Source organism: Hordeum vulgare, chromosome 7H (genome assembly GCF_904849725.1).
Source record: "Hordeum vulgare subsp. vulgare chromosome 7H, MorexV3_pseudomolecules_assembly, whole genome shotgun sequence".
NCBI lineage: Eukaryota > Viridiplantae > Streptophyta > Magnoliopsida > Poales > Poaceae > Hordeum > Hordeum vulgare.
In genome coordinates, this window is record NC_058524.1 from 114,375,284 (window position 1) to 114,396,337 (window position 21,054).

The 21,054-nt window shown below is 41.7% G+C and overlaps 1 protein-coding gene across 1 annotated transcript; it reads left to right on the plus strand.

Moving 5' to 3' along the window:
* The first annotated feature begins 1,028 nt into the window (after positions 1-1,028).
* On the plus strand, positions 1,029-2,703 carry LOC123409306 (zinc finger protein CONSTANS-LIKE 16-like). The gene has a single exon (XM_045102243.1). The coding sequence runs from the start codon at positions 1,158-1,160 to the stop codon at positions 2,454-2,456; it is 1,299 nt and encodes a 432-aa protein (XP_044958178.1). The 5' UTR covers positions 1,029-1,157; the 3' UTR covers positions 2,457-2,703.
* The last annotated feature ends 18,351 nt before the right edge of the window (positions 2,704-21,054 follow it).

The window sequence follows — 21,054 nt, forward strand, 5'->3', positions numbered from 1 at the left end:
TAGTCTTTGGATTGATAATTCAGGTCATAGCTAGAAAGGGGAAAGTGTTTCAATCATTCACGATTGATCTAAGTAGAGATGGCTAAGATGCATGTTGCAATCTTTGTGCTGATTTTTAGAAATTGGAAAAAATATTAATGTTTGCGCCCATTTGCACTTTGGTGTAGATCCAAACACTAATTAATTAAACCAACGGTAGTAGTAACCTCTAAATATTAGTTTATGAAACTCATTCTATTCCCTTATATAAGGACAGTATGAAAAACATATTTCCCATCTATATAAGGTCACCAACAGTATTCGTGATAAAATTAATGATATTTGCTCGTACTGGTTATTTTTTTCTCAATTCTCCCTTGCATGCATGCAACATAATAATGATTCTGGTTGACGAAAAGAAAAACTGATTTACAAAGTAGTCATTAAATTTTATCTTGATACATGTAATCTAAATTTGTAACATTAAATAAAGGAATGGAGGGAGTACGGTTACCTTATTTAATAGAAATCCTTCTAAAATACTGACTTCGCGAGTTTGTACCACTTTTTTTAACCCCTTCTGGAGTTTTGCCACATTCTATCTGGTGGGATCCACTATTAGTTTGACTTGACTTGCTGAGTCAATTTCTGAACACTTTTATTTTCCCCTTAGGTTGGCAGTGAATTTTAATGGAAGAGAACTTTTTGTATGGAAGAATGCAAGAGAAGCCAGTCAGTCTGAGAATGACCTTTTCCGTTCTCGGTCATAGCGGGTCCCACTGCCAGCGACGTAGCAAAACCATAGCAACCGCGAGAGCCTCTGGGAAACGGAATGGGCCTACCAGAAATCCAGCATGAGCCAATCACAGGCCTTCTCGCTGGATGCATACTCCCCACCAGCCAATGAGAACGCAGATAAGGCCCGCGGGTTCGCCCGATAAACGCACCAAAAGTGCAAAGTACACACGACGCGGTCCCACAAGAAAAGCGTACGTACAAGCCGGGGGCCACCTACTCGGCTACGCCCCTTCTGCTATAAACCTAGACCCGCGATATTTTCGCCGCAAATTTAATTTGGCACCTACACAGTACGACTGCAAGCAGCCAGTGCGCGACGCGGCGGTGAAACGGAGTAGCTGGCTGGTTTGGTGCGCTAGCGCGGCTTTGGTTTTCATTTGATGAGCTGCTCGGGGAAGGCCGCGGCGGACGGCGCCATGGGGAGCAAGGCGGCGCGGGCGTGCGACGGCTGCCTGCGGCGGCGGGCGAGGTGGTACTGCGCCGCGGACGACGCGTTCCTGTGCCAGGGGTGCGACACCTCGGTGCACTCCGCGAACCCTCTCGCGCGGAGGCATGAGCGGGTGCGCCTGCGGCCTACGTCGCCGCTGGCCCCGCGGGAGAGGCGCCGCGGCGACGAGGTCGTGCCGGCGTGGTTCAAGCGCAAGGCGCGGACCCCGCGCTCTCAGGCCAAGGGCGTCGGACGTCTTCTCTCGAGGCGGCTCGTCGTGCCGGAGTCGTCCGGCGGGGAATCGCCGGAAGAGCACAAGTGTGACGTGGAGACCGACGAGGAGGAGCTTCTGTACCGCGTGCCCATCTTCGATCCAGCCCTCGCGGAGCTCTGCTCGCCGCTGTCTCTCGAGGAAGCGACGGCGGCCGTTGCGTCATGCTGCAATGAGGATGGTGTCGTCCTCGAGAACCCGACGAAGCCAACAACCGCGATGCCGTCTCCGGCGGCGGTTGAGTTCTTCCCCGACAGCCTCGTAAACTTGGGCCCCACGGACGCCGAGCTCATGGAGTTCGCCGCGGACATGGAGGCCCTTCTTGGCCGGCCTGGCATGGACGACGGCAACGAGGAAGAACCGTTCTGCATGGAGGCATTGGGCCTCATCGAGCCGATGGACGTAGAGGGCGGGCGAGTCAAGCTGGAGATCGACCCCATGCGAGCGTGCGGCCTCGAGCAGAAGCCGGAGGTGTCCGGCGATATGTTCGACATCGACTTCGACTACCACTACGACTCGCCTCAGGGGACGCCGGACGAGAACGCGGGAAGCAGCGGTGCCAGTGCGGACGCCCAGTTCACCCCGAGGAGCCTCGCGCTCAATCTAAACTACGACGCCATCATGGAGAACTGGGGGAGCTCGCCGTGGGCCGACGACGAGAGGCCGAACGTGAAGCTCGATGACTGCTGGCCGCACGACTACTACTCGCTGCACGAGGGCGCTTGGATGATGGGAGGAGTGGTTGGCCATGGCGGGGAGGGGCTGGGGACGCCGAGGCCGAGGATGGACGGCGGCAGGGAGGCGCGGGTGTCGCGGTACCGGGAGAAGCGGCGGACGCGGCTCTTCTCAAAGAAGATCCGGTACGAGGTGCGCAAGCTCAACGCCGAGAAGCGGCCGCGGATGAAGGGCCGCTTCGTCAAGCGGGCCAACGGCGCCGGAGGCGGCGTGCCCGTCGCCATCGCCACGGCGTGCGTCGCGTAGCTGCCGATCGTGCAATGCTGTCGGTGTGCATGCATGGCCCTGCACGCTGCGTGTGGGCTCGCCATGAAATGCCGCGTGCGCGCACACGCACACAAAACAACTCGTCGAAACTGCTCGTAATTTAGTTACTTTCCTTTTCCAGTCACGGTATGGTGCATCCTACTGAGTATCCAAGGAATTTCAGGTCGCTCTGATCAGCTAGCTCGCGCTAGCTAGGGTCGAAGAAATGAATAATATCGAGTTTTTTGAGTTTTCTTACATGATGATGGTGAATATTACTGAGTTTTACTTTATGAAAATAATCTCCTTTTTACGCGAAATTAAGGAGCTTTATTGCATGAGAGACATTTGGTTACATTCAGCCAAAAGACTACAAACTAAGGTCCTGTTTAGAACCACTCAAATTATATAATCCAGTTTTTATAATTTATTCTATCTTCAAACAAGACAGATTATGGTGTAGATTATAAAAACTAGATGATTAAGGCCTTGTTTGGAACCATAATAGATTATAATAATCTAGATTATGAAGATAGATTATATAATCTGGTTTATAAAAATAATCTAGGTGGACATGTTTGGAGGTCAGATTATATAAACTCTAATCCAGGTCTTACATTGCATAATGACCTGTCTGCCCTCTGTTTTTTTTAAAAAGAGGATGGCGGCGGTGGTAGGAATGTAATTATCTCCAACTTTACAAGGGTAATGGATCATTAGCAATTCATAATCTGATTTTAGCTGGTGTAGAGTAGATTATGAGTTTTTAATAATCTATCCATCGAGTTTTTATAATCTACACCATAATCTGTCCTGTTTGGAGACAAAATAGATTATAAAACTGAATTATATAATCTGGGTGGTTCCCAACAGGGCCTAAATTATTAAAACTCATAGCTAAAATCAGATTATGGATTGTTAATGACCCATTACCCTTGTAAAGTTGGAGATAATCACATTCCTACCACCGTCACCCTCCTCTTTAAAGAAAAATATAGGTCACACATGTCATTATGCAATGTAAAACCTGGATTACAGTTTATATAATCTGGCCTCCAAACATGTTCACCTAGATTATTTTTATAAACCAGATTATGTAATCTATCTTCATAATCCAGATTATCATAATCTATTATGGTTCCAAACATGGCCTAAGCAAGGATGGACATGAGCCTAGCCAACAATCTGAAACTGGTAGAGAAGTTGCCTGTTTCGACAAGAGTCGATTACATCACTTATGTCATAACTTGGCACAAAAAGTTAGTTTAGTGCTAAAACTTATAAGATACATTATACTGGTGTTACAAGTTGATTTTGATGTACATATACGATGCAAATCACGTTTCTATATGAATATAATGCTGATTAGGCACGCCATGATGGCATAGGGCCAGCTGTCAGCGACTCGACCACGTGTGCCTTCTATTTTGCAACAATAATACTTGAATTTTTTATTCCCACATAAGTATCCTTGTGTGCGACCCATATTGTTCTCAAAATGAAAGCGCGTGGGGTCCATCTATCAATGATCCATAGTATTGTGCACTAATTATATACGTGGAGATTCAATCGCGTGGCCTCTCGGATGTAGGAGCACAGGGCAACCCAAAAAAACCCATAATGTTTCTTTTGATTACCTTTATTTAGATACCTTGTGATTAGGGCAATGCTACGAGTCGTGTGGCGGATCTTTTTCAAAGACCCACCACCATGTCAGCCGTTAGATCTGGTGCCAATCACCGGTCAGTCTCGCCCTTATCATTGCAACGACGGGTGTGTTGCAGAATCTTTGGTTACAAATGTCATGTTGCGGAAACTATTGTTGGAAATATGCCCTAGAGGCAATAATAAATTAGTTATTATTATATTTCTTTGTTCATGATAATCGTTTATTATCCATGCTATAATTGTATTGATTGGAAACACAATACTTGTGTGGATACATAGACAAAACACTGTCCCTAGTAAGCCTCTAGTTAACTAGCTCGTTGATCAAAGATGGTCAAGTTTTCCTGGCCATAGGCAAGTGTTGTCACTTGATAACGGGATCACATCATTAGGAGAATCATGTGATGGACTAGACCCAAACTAATAGACGTAGCATGTTGATTGTGTCATTTTGTTGCTGCTGTTTTCTGCGTGTCAAGTATTTGTTCCTATGACCATGAGATCATATAACTCACGGACACCGGAAGAATGCTTTGTGTGTATCAAACGTCGCAACGTAACTGGGTGACTATAAAGATGCTCTACAGGTATCTCCGAAGGTGTTCGTTGAGTTAGTATGGATCGAGACTGGGATTTGTCACTCCGTGTGACGAAGAGGTATCTCGGGGCCCACTCGGTAATACAACATCACACACAAGCCTTGCAAGCAATGTAACTTAGTGTAAGTTGCGGGATCTTGTATTACGGAACGAGTAAAGATACTTGCCGGTAAACGAGATTGAAATAGGTATGCGGATACTGACGATCGAATCTCGGGCAAGTAACATACCGAAGGACAAAGGGAATGACATACGGGATTATATGAATCCTTGGTACTGAGGTTCAAACGATAAGATCTTCGTAGAATATGTAGGATCCAATATGGGCATCCAGGTCCCGCTATTGGATATTGACCGAGGAGTCTCTCGGGTCATGTCTACATAGTTCTCGAACCCGCAGGGTATGCACACTTAAGGTTCGATGTTGTTTTATGCGTGTTTGAGTTATATGGTTGGTTACCGAATGTTGTTCGGAGTCCCGGATGAGATCACGGACGTCACGAGGGTTTCCAGAATGGTCCGGAAACGAAGATTGATATATAGGATGACCTCATTTGATTACCGGAAGGTTTTCGGAGTTACCGGGAATGTACCAGGAATGACGAATGGGTTCCGGGAGTTCACCGGGGGGGGGCACCCACCCCGGAAAGCCCATGGGTGTTTGGGGTGCCGCACCAGCCCTTAGTGGGCTGGTGAGACAGCCCAAGAGAGGCCTATGCGCATAGGAAAGAAAATCAAAGAGGAAAGGAAAAAAAAGAAGGAGGTGGGAAAGGGAAGAAGGACTCCACCTTCCAAACCAAGTGGATTTCGGTTTGGGAGGGGGAGACCTTCCCCCTTGGCTCGGCCGACTCCCTTGGGAGTCCTTGGACCCCAAGGGAAGTCTCCCCCCTCCTCCTCCTATATATAGTGGGGTTTTAGGGCTGATTTGAGACGACTTTTCCACGACAGCCCGACCACATATCTCCACGGTTTCACCTCTAGATCGCGTTTCTGCGGAGCTCGGGCGGAGCCCTGCTGAGAGAAGATCATCACCAACCTCCGGAGCGCCGTCAGGCTGCCGGAGAACTCTTCTACCTCTCCGTATCTCTTGCTGGATCAAGAAGGCCGAGATCATCGTCGAGCTGTACGTGTGCTGAACGCGGAGGTGCCGTCCGTTCGGCACTAGATCGTGGGACTGTTCGCGGGATAGTTCGCGGGGCGGATCGAGGGACGTGAGGACGTTCCACTACATCAACCGCGTTCACTAACGCTTCTGCTGTACGGTCTACAAGGGTACGTAGATCACACATCCCCTCTCATAGATGGACATCACCATGATAGGTCTTCGTGCGCGTAGGAAATTTTTTGTTTCCCATGCGACGTTCCCCAACAGTGGCATCATGAGCTAGGTTCATGCGTAGATGTCTTCTCGAGTAGAACACAAATGTTTTTGTGGGCGGTGATGTGCGTTTTGCTGCCCTCCTTAGTCTTTTCTTGATTCCGCGGTATTGTTGGATCGAAGCGGCTCGGACCGACATTACTCGTACGCTTACGAGAGACTGGTTTCATCGCTACGAGTAACTCCGTTGCTCAAAGATGACTGGCGGGTGTCAGTTTCTCCAACTTTAGTTGAATCGGATTTGACCGAGGAGGTCCTTGGATGAGGTTAAATAGCAACTCATATATCTCCGTTGTGGTGTTTGCGTAAGTAAGATGCGATCCTACTAGATACCCATGGTCACCACGTAAAACATGCAACAACAAAATTAGAGGACGTCTAACTTGTTTTTGCAGGGTATGCTTGTGATGTGATATGGCCAATGATGTGATGTGATATATTGGATGTATGAGATGATCATGTTGTAATAGAAAATATCGACTTGCACGTCGATGGTACGGCAACCGGCAGGAGCCATAGGGTTGTCTTTATAACTAACGTTTGTGCTTGCAGATGCGTTTACTATTTTGCTAGGATGTAGCTTTAGTAGTAATAGCATGAGTAGCACGACAACCCCAATGGCGACACGTTGATGGAGATCATGGTGTGGCGCCGGTGACAAGAAGATCGTGCCGGTGCTTTGGTGATGGAGATCAAGAAGCACGTGATGATGGCCATATCATGTCACTTATGAATTGCATGTGATGTTAATCCTTTTATGCACCTTATTTTGCTTAGAACGACGGTAGCATTATGAGGTGATCTCTCACTAAAATTTCAAGACGAAATTGTGTCCTCCCCGACTGTGCACCGTTGCTACAGTTCGTCGTTTCGAGACACCACGTGATGATCGGGTGTGATAGACTCAACGTTCACATACAACGGGTGCAAAACAGTTGCGCACGCGGAACACTCGGGTTAAGCTTGACGAGCCTAGCATGTGCATACATGGCCTCAGAACACATGAGACCGAAAGGTCGAGCATGAATCGTATAGTTGATATGATTAGCATAGAGATGCTTACCACTGAAACTATTCTCGACTCACGTGATGATCGGACTTGAGATAGTGGATTTGGATCATGTACCACTCAAATGACTAGAGAGATGTACTTTTTGAGTGGGAGTTCTTAAGTAATATGATTAATTGAACTAATTGTCATGAACATAGTCTAATGGTCTTGCGAATTACGATGTAGCTTGCGCTACAGCTCTACTGTTTTTATATGTTCCTAGAGAAAATTTAGTTGAAAATTGATAGTAGCAAACTTTGCAGACTGAGTCTGTAAAACCGAGGATTGTCCTCGTTGCTACGCAGAAGGCTTATGTCCTTAATGCACCACTCGGTGTGCTGCACCTCGAGCGTCGTCTGTGGATGCTATGAACATCCGACATACACATTTCTGATGACTACACGATAGTTCAGTGCAAAAATACTTAATGGCTTAGAAGCAAGGCGCCGAAAACGTTGTAAAACGTCACGGAACATAAGTGATGTTCTAAAGAGATGAAATTGTGATTTCATGCTTGTGCCCTTGTTAAGAGGTACGAGACCTCCAACAAGATTCTTTGTCCACAAAGTAAAGGAGAAAAGCTCAATCGTTGAGCGTGTGCTCAGATTGTCTCAGTACGACAATCACTTGAATCAAGTGGGAGTTAATCTTCCAGATGAGATAGTGATGGTTCTCCAAAGTCACTGCCACCAAGCTGTGAGAGCTTCGTGATGAACTATAACATATCAAGGATAGACACAATGACCCTTGAGCGATTCGCGATGTTTGACACTGCAAAAGTAGAAATCAAGAAGGAGCATCAATAGTTGATGGTTTGTAAAAACACTAAGTTTCAAGAAAGGCAAGGGCTAGAAGGGATACTTCGTGAAACGGCAAAACAGTTGCTGCACTAATGAAGAGACCCAAGATTAAACCCAAACCCGAGACTAAGTGCTTCTGTAATGAGGGGAACAGTCACTGAGGCGGAGCAACTCTAGATACTTGGTAGATAAGAAGGCTGGCAAAAGTCGACAGAAGTGTATTTGATATACATGATGTTGATGTGTACTTTACTAGTACTCCTAGTAGCATGAGGGTATTGGATACCGGTTCGGTTGCTAAGTGATTAGTAACACGAAATGAAAGCTACGGCATAAACGGAGACTAGCTAAAAGCGAGGTGACGATACGTGTTGGAAGTATTTCCAAGGTTGATATGATCAAACGTCGCACGCTCCCTCTACCATCGGGATTGGTGTTAAACCTAAATAATTGTTATTTGGTGCTTGCGTTAAGCATGAACATGATTGGATCGTGTTTATTGCAATACGGTTATTCATTTAAAGAGAATAATGGTTACTCTATTTTCTTGAATATTCACCTTCAATGGTTTATTGAATCTCGATCGTAGTGTTACACATGTTCATGATATTGGTGCCAAAAGATACGAGTTAATGATGATAGTACCACTTACTTGTGGCACTCCCGCTAGAGTCATGTTAGTATAAATTGCATGAAGAGGCTCCATGCTGATGGATCTTTGTACTCACCTGATTTCGAATCACTAGTGACATGCAAATCATACCACATGAGCAAGGCCTTGTTTTCATTGAGATGAAATAAGATAGTAACTTGTTGGAAGTGATACATTTTGATGTATGCAGTCCAATGGGTGCTGAGGCACACAGTGGATATCATTATGTTCTTACTTCACTGACGATTTGAGTAGATACATGAGTATTTACTTAATGAATCACAAGTCTGAAATGTTGAAAAGTTCAATTCCGTTTCAGAGTGAAGTTCGTCATAACAAGAGGATAGACTGTCTACGATATGATCATGGAAATGAATATCTGAGTTACGAGTTTTGGTACGCAGTTAAGACAATGTGGAAATTGTTTCGCAGTTCATGCCACCTGGAACATCATAGTGTGATGATGTGTCTGAACGTCATAGCCACACACTATTTGGTATGGTGCATGCTATGATGTCTCTTATCGAAATGCCACTATCGTTTATGGGTTAAGCATTAGAGACAACCGCATTCACTTTAAATAGGGCACCACGTATTTCCGATTGAGATGACACAGTATAGACTGAGGTTTAGAGAAATCTAAACTGTCGTTTCTTGAAAGTTTGGGGCTTCGACACTTATGTGAAAAAGTTTCAGTCTGATAAGCTCGAACCCAAAGCGGATAAATGCATCTTCATAGGATATCCAAAACAGTTGGGTACATCTCCTATCTCAGATCCGAAAGCAAAGTGTTTGTTTCTAGAAATGGATCCTTTCTCGAGGAAAGGTTCCTCTCGAAAGAATTGAGTGGGAGGGTAGTAGAACTTGATGAGGTTATTGAACCATCACTTCAACCAGTGTGTAGCAGGGCGCAGGAAGTTGTTCCTGTGGCGCCTACACCAATTGAAGTGGAAGCTGATGATGGTGATCATCAAGCATCGGATCAAGTTACTACAAGCCTCGTAGGTTGACAAGATCGCGTACTACTACGGAGTGGTACGGTAAACCTGTCTTGGAGGTCATGTTGTTGAGAAACAGTGAACCTACGAGTTATGGAGAAAGCGATGGTGGGCCCAGATTCCGACAAATGGCTGGGAGCCATGAAATCCGAGAGAGGATCCATGTATGAAAACAAAGTGTAGACTTTGGAAGAATTACTTGATGGTGATAGGACTATTGAGTAAAATGGATCTTTTAAAGGAAGGCAGACGATGATGGTGATAAGTCACTATTAAGAAAAGCTCGACTTGTCGCAAAGATGTTTTCGACAAGATCAAACAGTTGACTATGATGAGACTTTCTCACTCGTGGCGATGCTAAAGGTCTGTTGGAATTATGTTAGTTGTTGATGCATTATTTATGAAATATTGCACGTAGGATGTCAAAACATTGTTTCCTCGACGGTTTCCTTGAGCAAACATTGTATGTGATACAACCAGAAGGTTTTGTCGATCCTAAAGATACTAGCAAGTATGCAAGCTCCAGTGATCCTTCAATGGACTGGTGCAAGCATCTCGGAGTTGGAATATACACTTTGATGAGATGATCAAAGATTTTGGGTTTGTACAAGGTTTATGAGAAACTTGTATTTCCAAAGAAGTGAGTGGGAGCACTATAAAATTTCTGATAAGTGTATGTGGTAGACATATTGTTGATCAGAAGTAATGTAGAATTTCTGTAAAGCATATAAGGTTGTTTGAAAGGAGTTTTCAAAGGAATACCTGGATTGCGCTACTTGAACGTTGAGCATCAAAGATCTATGGAGATAGATCGAAAGCGCTTGATAGAAGTTTCAACAAGATGCATGCCTTGACAAGTTTTTGAAGAAGTTCAAAATGGATCAGCAAAGAAGGAGTTCTTGGTTGCATTGTAAGGTGTGAATTTGAGTAAGACTCAAAACCCGACCACGGCAGAATAAAGAGAATAGACAAATGTCGTCTTCTATGCCTTAGCCGTAGACTCTAAAGTATGCCATGCTGAGTACCGCACCTGATGTGTGCGTTGCAGCAAGTCTGTTAAGAGGTACACAGAGTGATCCACGATTGAATCACTGATCAGCGGTCAAAGTTATCCTTGGTAACTAAATAGACTAAGGATTTTTTCTCGATTATGGAGGTGGTTGAAGAGTTCGTCATAAAGGGTTACGTCGATGCAAGCTTTGACACTAATCTGAATAACTATGAGTAGTGAAACGGATTCGTATAGTAGAGTAGATATTTGGAGTATTTCCAAATAGCACATAGTAGCAGTATCTATAAGATGACATAATGATTTGTAAAGAACACACGGATCTGAAAGTTTCAGAAGCGTTGACTAAAACCTCTCTCATGAGCAAGACGTTATCAGACCCCATAACTATATGCGTATTGGATTCGTTGGAATCACATGGTGATGTGAACTAGATTATTGACTCTAGTGCAAGTGGGAGACTGTTGGAAATATGCCCTAGAGGCAATAATAAATTAGTTATTATTATATTTCTTTGTTCATGATAATCGTTTATTATCCATGCTATAATTGTATTGATTGGAAACACAATACTTGTGTGGATACATAGACAAAACACTGTCCCTAGTAAGCCTCTAGTTAACTAGCTCGTTGATCAAAGATGGTCAAGTTTTCCTGGCCATAGGCAAGTGTTGTCACTTGATAACGGGATCACATCATTAGGAGAATCATGTGATGGACTAGACCCAAACTAATAGACGTAGCATGTTGATCGTGTCATTTTGTTGCTACTGTTTTCTGCGTGTCAAGTATTTGTTCCTATGACCATGAGATCATATAACTCACGGACACCGGAGGAATGCTTTGTGTGTATCAAACGTCGCAACGTAACTAGGTGACTATAAAGATGCTCTACAGGTATCTCCGAAGGTGTTCGTTGAGTTAGTATGGATCGAGACTGGGATTTGTCACTCCGTGTGACGGAGAGGTATCTCGGGGCCCACTCGGTAATACAACATCACACACAAGCCTTGCAAGCAATGTAACTTAGTGTAAGTTGCGGGATCTTGTATTACGGAACGAGTAAAGAGACTTGCTAGTAAACGAGATTGAAATAGGTATGCGGATACTGACGATCGAATCCCGGGCAAGTAACATACCGAAGGACAAAGGGAATGACATACGGGATTATATGAATCCTTGGCACTGAGGTTCAAACGATAAGATCTTCGTAGAATATGTAGGATCCAATATGGGCATCCAGGTCCCGCTATTGGATATTGACCGAGGAGTCTCTCGGGTCATGTCTACATAGTTCTCGAACCCGCAGGGTGTGCACACTTAAGGTTCGACGTTGTTTTATGCGTGTTTGAGTTATATGGTTGGTTACCGAATGTTGTTCGGAGTCCCGGATGAGATCACGGACGTCACGAGGGTTTCCGGAATGGTCCGGAAACGAATGATATATAGGATGACCTCATTTGATTACCGGAAGGTTTTCGGAGTTACCGGAATGTACCGGAACTGACGAATGGGTTCCGGGAGTTCACCGGGGGGGGCACCCACCCCGAGAAGTCCATGGGTGTTTGGGGTGCCGCACCAGCCCTTAGTGGGCTGGTGAGACAGCCCAAGAGAGGTCTATGCGCATAGGAAAGAAAATCAAAGAGGAAAGGAAAAAAAAAGTAGGAGGTGGGAAAGGGAAGAAGGACTCCACCTTCCAAACCAAGTGGATTTCGGTTTGGGAGGGGGAGACCTTCCCCCTTGGCTCGGCCGACTCCCTTGGGAGTCCTTGGACCCCAAGGCAAGTCTCCCCCCTCCTCCTCCTATATATAGTGGGGTTTTAGGGCTGATTTGAGACGACTTTTCCACGGCAGCCCGATCACATATCTCCACGGTTTCACCTCTAGATCGCGTTTCTGCGGAGCTCGGGCGGAGCCCTGCTGAGAGAAGATCATCACCAACCTCCGGAGCGCCATAACGCTGCCAGAGAACTCTTCTACCTCTCCGTCTCTCTTGCTGCATCAAGAAGGTCAAGATCATCGTCGAGCTGTACGTGTGCTGAACGCGGAGGTGCCGTCCGTTCGGCACTAGATCGTGGGACTATTCGCGGGATAGTTCGCGGGGCGGATCGAGGGACGTGAGGACGTTCTACTACATCAACCGCGTTCACTAACGCTTCTGCTGTACGGTCTACAAGGGTACGTAGATCACACATCCCCTCTCGTAGATGGACATCACCATGATAGGTCTTCGTGCGCGTAGGAAAATTTTTGTTTCCCATGCGACGTTCCCCAACAACTATTGCAATAGAGGTCTTGTTACAGAATTTTTTGCAACACAAATTTCGTTGCGGATTTGTTCCTCAATCTTTTTCTTTTACAGAATCTTTTTGCAACAAAGGTTTTGTTGCAGTTTTTCTTTTGAAACAAAGGTCTTTCGAACTAATTTTCTTTTGTAGAAACTTTTTGTAAAAATAGCCCTATTGCAGAACTTCGTTGCAACACACCATTTGTTGCAGAACACCTAACGGATGTTGCTTTTCGAGATAGAAATGAGTAGGCCCAAAAGGGCACGTGGCAAGTGGAGGAGGTGAGGATGCGACTGAGCGATCCGTCAGTTGATTGTTAACATTTTTCTTGTGATTAACTCATATGTAGCATATACAACCTTTCTAACTTAAGTGGATTGGAGTCTCGACGGTCGATTTTATATTATTACTTTATTAAAATAAAAATAAAAACATGTAAATTGTAACCATGTGTCATAAGCAAAATAATATTTAGAATTACAATGCATATACTGATATATACCAAATAATTTTTCTATTAAAATCATGAACTTTTAAAACTCATATTAGCACTTTTTAAAAAGAATATTTTAGTTTTTTTATTAAATAGGCCGATTATTACATGAAAGTTTTGTAATTTATAAATTAGTTATATGAAATAATACTTGAATACTATTATAGTGTAATACTATTCTACATCACTATTATTTATAACATAAGAATATAATTTACATATATATTATAATTCCTAAAATAAAGTAACACTGCTAGGTGGTGTGGTGGCCACTCGTACATACAAGTCACTGCTTCTAATGTCAACAAATAACTTTCTTACAGCATGGACACTTTTATATATTACATTAATATTTTTTGAAAATTGTAAACAATTTATTATATAAGCATTTTTGAATATATTTTTATTCAAAATGGAAACAATTACATGAATAATTTTTTAATTCAAAATTTATTGTATGGATAAAATTTAAATCAATATATGATTATTTTATAATGTAATAAAATATAATTATATATAATTACATATATACATAATTATATATATAATTATATATAGGGTCGCGCTATTCGTCAACGTAGGTGAGGAATAGTTATTCTTCACCCCCTCCTATTTTAATATCAATAAATCGTATTTTTACGTTTCGTAAATTTTATCTTACTTCACACACAAAAAGGAAACTAAGAAAATACATAATCACCGTAAAATTATTTTATGTTACGTATATTTATGAATGTAAAATTATAGTGTAAAATGTACATAAAAACAAAATTTCAGGTCTTGTGATCCATAATTTTGTTTTTTTATGTCAAATTTTACGTTGTGAATCAATATGAATATAACTATTTGTATATCATATGTAATTTATGTATAAAACAATTGTAAAATTACCTCGGGTGAACAATAACTTTTTGTGCACCCTAGATGATGAATATATATATATATATATATATATATATATATATATATATATATATATATATATAGGGTCGCGCTATTCGTCATCCTAGGTGAGGAATAATTATTCTTCACCCCCTCTATTTTAATAACAATGCACCGTAATTTTACATTTCGTAAATTTTGTTCTATTTTGTATGTAAAAAGAGATCGTAAAAAAATATAATCAAAGTAAAAATATTTTATGTCTTGTAAAATTACGAACATACAAAAATAGTATAAGAAATACAATAAATTCTATTTTTCTGGTCTTGTGACCTATATTTTTGTTTTTTTTGTCAAATTTTACGTAGTGATTCAATATAAATGTAACTATTTGTATTTCAAATGTAATTTATTTGTAAATTGATTGTAAGATTATCTCGGGTGAAGAATAAACTATTCTGCACCCTGGATGATAAATAAAGTTATATATATATATATATATATATGTATATATATATATACATATATATATTATTTAAGACACTACTATAAATTTCTTGAAAAAAAAGAAAGAAAAATGGGCTCTAGGGATTTGCTCAGTCAGTAATCAAAGAATATATGGAAGCGGCATCAAGTTATTAACTTAAGGGATTCTTAAAAACATTTTTTGCTTTAAATAGTCTCGGTAAGGTGGTTAGTGGTTAGCCGTGAGATGCTGCCAACTACGGAGGGCTAATCTAGTCCCCTTGCATGCACCAAACACCAATTTTTCAATTATTTGTGGATTTGATGAGAAAACAATGATTTTTTTTGCGAAATACCAGGCCACATGCCCACTTTGTCGTCATGTCGCTAACACAACATGTTGTTAGTATAAAAATGTGATTTGCTCCGTATATGCACGTCAAAGCTAAGTTGTGACACTAGTTCAATGTATATCACTAGTTCTAGTATTAAATTGACTTTTCTGCATCAAGTTGTGTCGCGAGTGATGTAATTGACTATTCGCACAAAGATCAGCCGAATCTCGCACTACTGCAAGCTGCTGCTAACGCGACACTACAATTACACACCCTTCCACGAAAATGTGTACGATATATGAATCGCAAATGATGATGTAAAAAAACCCGCCAAAAAAGATGCAAAACGTTTGCGATGGCGGAGACATCAAACGCGATCCATATTAGAGTTGCGTGTGTGATGCGTGGCATACGATTCACTCCAATGAATTATTTGCGATGAGGTAGAACAACAGAAAACGGACAACCAGATGAAGGTGTGTGTCATATAAGACATACAGTTCACTCGGATGAAATGTTTGTGATTAGGCAACACAATAGAAACGATCAGCCAGATAAAAGGTTGGTACGATATACGACATACAGTTCACTTGGATAAACTGTTTGCATTGAGCCAAGCGAACAGAAACACTTCAACTTAACAAGATGTGTGTGATACGCGACAAACAAGTTTGTAATCACAAATATGTGCGTAGACCGATAATAACACAAACGATCGCTGGTAATAAGCCGTATCTATTGTGGGCAAACACGTCCTCGTATACAATTATCGGTGATTGATGATTTCATCACCGACGGTGTAATGCCCAAGATGTGGTCCTATCCTTATTTTGGCTCGAGGGCCTCGATAGGTATAGAAGCACATCTTGTCGTTTCGCAAGAATATATATAGTTACAAGTACATGTACAGAAGAGATGAGTATATGGAATTGACTTACACTCACCACATTATAATCATGATCATCTCAACACAAACATACATCCGGTCACCATTCAGAAGAGCACGGTCCGACTACGGGTGAAATCCAACGATAAAACAACGTCTATCCTTGCTATCCCAAGATGCCGGCTTGGAACTCATCCTATGATCGAAGAAGAAGAAGAAACTCCAAATAGAACAATCATCGCTCTTACGTCAAAGTATCATTTTACCTATACATGCAACCAGGGGTGGACCCAGGATAAAAACTAACTGGGGGCACTAATCTATTACGAAACGCACGAACACAATATGCTTCTAACCTCACATTATGTTATATATAATTAGAATTTTTCAATTAACTCATAAGCTATTTCAACCAAGTTCTAATAAAAGATACTAATCCAATAGCAACACGACGAGTTTATTTATCACTAAAGTAAACAGATCTTACACAACGACTTTATATATTGATTAATCTTGTCATGGAGTATATTATCAATGTAGAGGCCAAATTCATGCTCAAGAGTCACCATATCTTTGTGATTAAAGTCATCAAAATGGAATTTAGCTAATTTCAGCAACTTCTCCTTACGAAAACGACGGAATAAAACACTAGGGCTCAAAGCAGATATGCATGGAAGCAACTTGGAATTTACCTCATTAGCATCATCAGCATACCAATCTGGACTGAATCTCCTCTTCTTCTTCTTCCCAAACTTCATGTATGGAACGCCAATGCAAGGTTGGATAGGTCCCCAAATTAAGTACTTTCATCTTATCGCATCACGTTGGTTGGGGTGATAATCTGCGATTCAATTACTTTTAGATGGATCACGAGAAGTTTTTCAAATCAATTAGTTCAGGCACAACAAGATTATGTCTTGGTGCAGGTCTTGATGCATTTTCACTACCACTTAAATTGTTGGTGGTGTTAGCCACCAGAGTGGTGGTTGACATCTCTTGAGTTTTTTTTATCAATTACTTGTCTATCATCTATCAGATCATTGAAATACTAGCTGTAAAAAATTCAGATAAAAGTATGCTACTTGCAGTGGGCTACCACACAAGTACTAGTTACAAAAGATTTGATTAGAACAAATTATGCTAGCAGTAGCAGCCTGCTATGTTTGCAAACAAGTATTAGTACTTTATTCTCGAATCCTAGAAAATGACCTACTGGTAGTGTGTCACATTAATCCTATTCCATGACAACCTTGATTAGAACAAAATACATGCCTGATTAGAGTAGCAGTACCGTACTGTCACGAATTCCATATGTGCATTTGATATGGCATGAACCAGAATCAGAAATTCAGAAGAAACAAATTCATAGCATGAGATGAATGGATCAGTTCATGAAGAACAAACCTAGTTTCAGAGTTGGGGATGAGGAATTGACGGGTGAGGCTCATGTAGACCTATAGTGTTGAGTAGGGGAGCGACCAGTGTCCAGCGATGTTGGTAGCCTAGCCGGCCGCCGGCAGCGGCGGCGCAGCAGCGGACCCGGGTGCATGGTGGACTCTGCGGAGCAATGGAGGTCAAGCGTCACAGCAGGCGGAGGCCGAGGGGACGGTTTGTTTGGTTTGTCAAATTAATTTCCAACAAGAGTCCAGGCAACGATGTTGTTTCGTCTCCCATTTAATTGCTCAATTTTATTTTAATTACTGGAAAATTGCTCCTTGACGCATGCACTGTCTTCTTTCTCCTTTTTTGGTTTTGCAAGGGAGTGGGGGCACCAGGTCAAGGCCGACCGGGGCCATGTTGGGCGAGTACTAGACATGTAAAAGCAGGATTAGAAATTGAGTGGGGTCCTGGGCCCCCACTCACCTGAACGTGCGCCCGCCCATGCCTGGAACTATTGTTGTAGTAATATGTGAGCCAGAGGGACTCAACAATCTCATTTTTAAAGGTATCGAGACTAGCAAAGCTTACTAAGTGAGGTATGATTAAGTGGTGAGGCTGTAGCAAGCACTAAGCATTTATTTGAGTGACTAACTTACGAAGAATAAGAGGGGGTCATCTAAGCAAAATCGGACGTGAACTAGTAATGATCAAGAAGTGATCTTGAACACCTATTTACGAGTCAAAGATAACCCCATCGTGTTCCCCGTCGGTTCAAAAAACACGAGAGTCATGGTGACGCACACATGTGGTGTATCTTAATTGAGTTTACTTCAAGTTAGCTATGACCAGATGTTAAACAAAGTTTCAAAGTTACCACATAACTGCGGGCACGATTCTTAGAAAGATTTAACCCTGTAGGGTTGCTCTAATTCATCAATCACAAACTACCCAAAAGATGCATGGAAAACCTCAACCATGGAAAACCCATAGTCCCGTCGGAATCCTGGTGGAAAACCTCAACCTTGAGATAGCCCAACATATCGTCGGAATCCCGGTGCACAAGATATTTAGTAAAAGGTAAAACAAATTCAGCAAGGCCGCCCAACGTGTCGACGAACCCGATAGGATCCGCCTATCTCGTTCTTAGGACACGACCGAATAACCACATCGTACAGTGACCTGATAGAATCTCTCGAGTTGCCTCGAGTTGGCCCAACACACATCTCTAGTTTGGTCCAACAGTCATGAGGAGCACAGGCTCGAGGGTTGATTAATTATTCATGGGGTCCGGAAGTCCCTGTGAAATTTTATTAGTTATTAGGCAAATGCAGTACCAAAGTTGGGCCTTGCGAGAAGAGTTTTATCCCAAGACGAATTATCAAGGGGGTCCCCATAAAGACCACAAGCATGTAAGGAGCGCTCAATATGGAAAATAACACAGGTACACAAGTAACTAGGGCGACAAAGGTGGAACAAAACACCGAACCAAAAGGCCAAGTCTTCCATCTTTTACCAAGTATATAGGTGCATGAAATTAAATGGCAATAATACTGTGATATATCAGGGAATTCATGTTATCACATGGAAAACAAACTTGCACATGCAACTAGCATTTCTATAAGAAGGGTTGAGCAAGCGGTAACATAGCCAAACAAAGATTTGCTGGGATGTGGAGGGGGTTAGAGGATTTAATTTCATGGCAATGTTGGGAGGCTTGACATTTAATTGGTAGGTAAAGAGACATAACGATAGAAGCGAGACAACTAGCAAAGCAATGATATTAGTGGTATCCAGGGAAATGGTCATCTTGCGTGAGATCCCGCTTGGAAGAAGAACAGATCCATGAAGTAGACGAACCAACGTAGTCGAACGAGTCCTCACACTTTGAAACGGTTACGAAACTCTATCGACAAGAATAAAATCGGAAACAACCAATAAACACACGATAAACACCATAACATATGCATGACATGATGCGGAAACAAATATGATGCATGTCCATACAATTATGCAAGGCTTGACAAACCACAACAACAAATACTACACATTAAGTGAAGTTCGATATGCAACGAGTTGCATATTGAAGAAAGTCCATATTTGAATTACTTAGTTCACTTCCATTTAGGTACATGACAATATTAAATGTTATTAACATGTCTAGAGGTGAAGCATAAATAAATTACACTATCTAGGCATCTTAAATGAGGCCGGAAACAACTTACAATATTTCCGAAGCGACCCCATATGTCAATTTCGAAATTGATCCAGATGTGAAATAAACATATTTTATATTTGTTAAATAGGGAAACAAAATGCACCATGTGATTCTACACGTCATTTTAGTCAATTTACATATATGGATCATCTAAAACGGAGTTACGGTCTAAAAGATATGACCAACATAAGATAATATGTCATGAATGCAAAATGTATGCAAATGACAACCACAAACATTCCAAATCATGGATGAAACAAGATAATATGAAACTACATGAGATTCTAGGCAAGTTTCATATATGACATGTTCAAAACAAAGCAACGGTTCAACAAATACAACCAATACAAGTTATAATGATAATCTGCAAAAAACAGCCACATGGCATTTTGACCACACCAAATGAACAAGCTAAAAGAATCTAAAATGCACAAACAAGTCTTGAGGCAGTAGTTGTCATGATGCACAACAATTCATATCGTTACAACAAAATGATTAGGAGCATGGATCACTAGGAAATGAGCTCACAAAATGGCTACTTGAACATAGTTTCAAACTTAGTGAAAATAACAGTTTTTGACATAGCAGTTTTATTATGAAGGCATATCACTAAGCAAAACATATGGTACATGACATATAATTGCATGAACATTTACAACAAGGTAGTTGGCATGATGCAGTTCATTTCATTCCATACTAGCAAGATCTAATTATGCACATAATCATAGCTAGTATCATCGCAACATGACATTCTCAAATAGTTAAATTCTCACACTTAGAAAAATTCTCATGGTGTAAGGAACAATAGTTTTATCACATTGACATGTTTGACAACAAAATTAACTAGGATGCAAAACCTCTACTTAAAAACTAATGGCACAAACTAACATAGGATAATATGCTTTACAATGCATTCCATTGTACCAACCACAAAGAGATGTAAAACAATAGCAAATGATATGGAAACATAGCAACAAAATATAGCACACTCCATACTTCGAATTATTTTGACGCTACAAACAACAACATTCTCATGGCATGTTCACATGATGAAAACTACAGCTAAGCATGGCATACATGACATGGGAAACCTACTAACAATAACTAGACATATCATACTATAAACCACTCCATTGCACACAGTCAAAAGAGGCATGGTTTTCTTAATTCGAGATCCTCAAAATGGAAATTAACGTTAACAAATTAGTAGTTTTAACATGATAGCACTTTTAGAGCAACATATGAACATGATAGAGAACATTAACATGGAAACAAAGGCATGTCATCAAAATAGACATCACATAGAACTAATATCAAGAAGGTACTACATGCAAAATACCTATGGACTAGATGCAATCATCCACGCAAGTTTGAATAAAATACCAGTTTTAGACTAATTCACGAAGCACTTGCAACATACATTTGAGCATATAGATGCCAACTATTATGCATGCAAATGCCATAATCATGTAGAGCACGAAGAGTAGATCATTTTTCATA

Bases quoted from the DNA above. Each gene is read 5' to 3' on its own strand.
- LOC123409306 (XM_045102243.1), top strand. From the start codon at position 1,158: ATGAGCTGCTCGGGGAAGGCCGCGGCGGACGGCGCCATGGGGAGCAAG.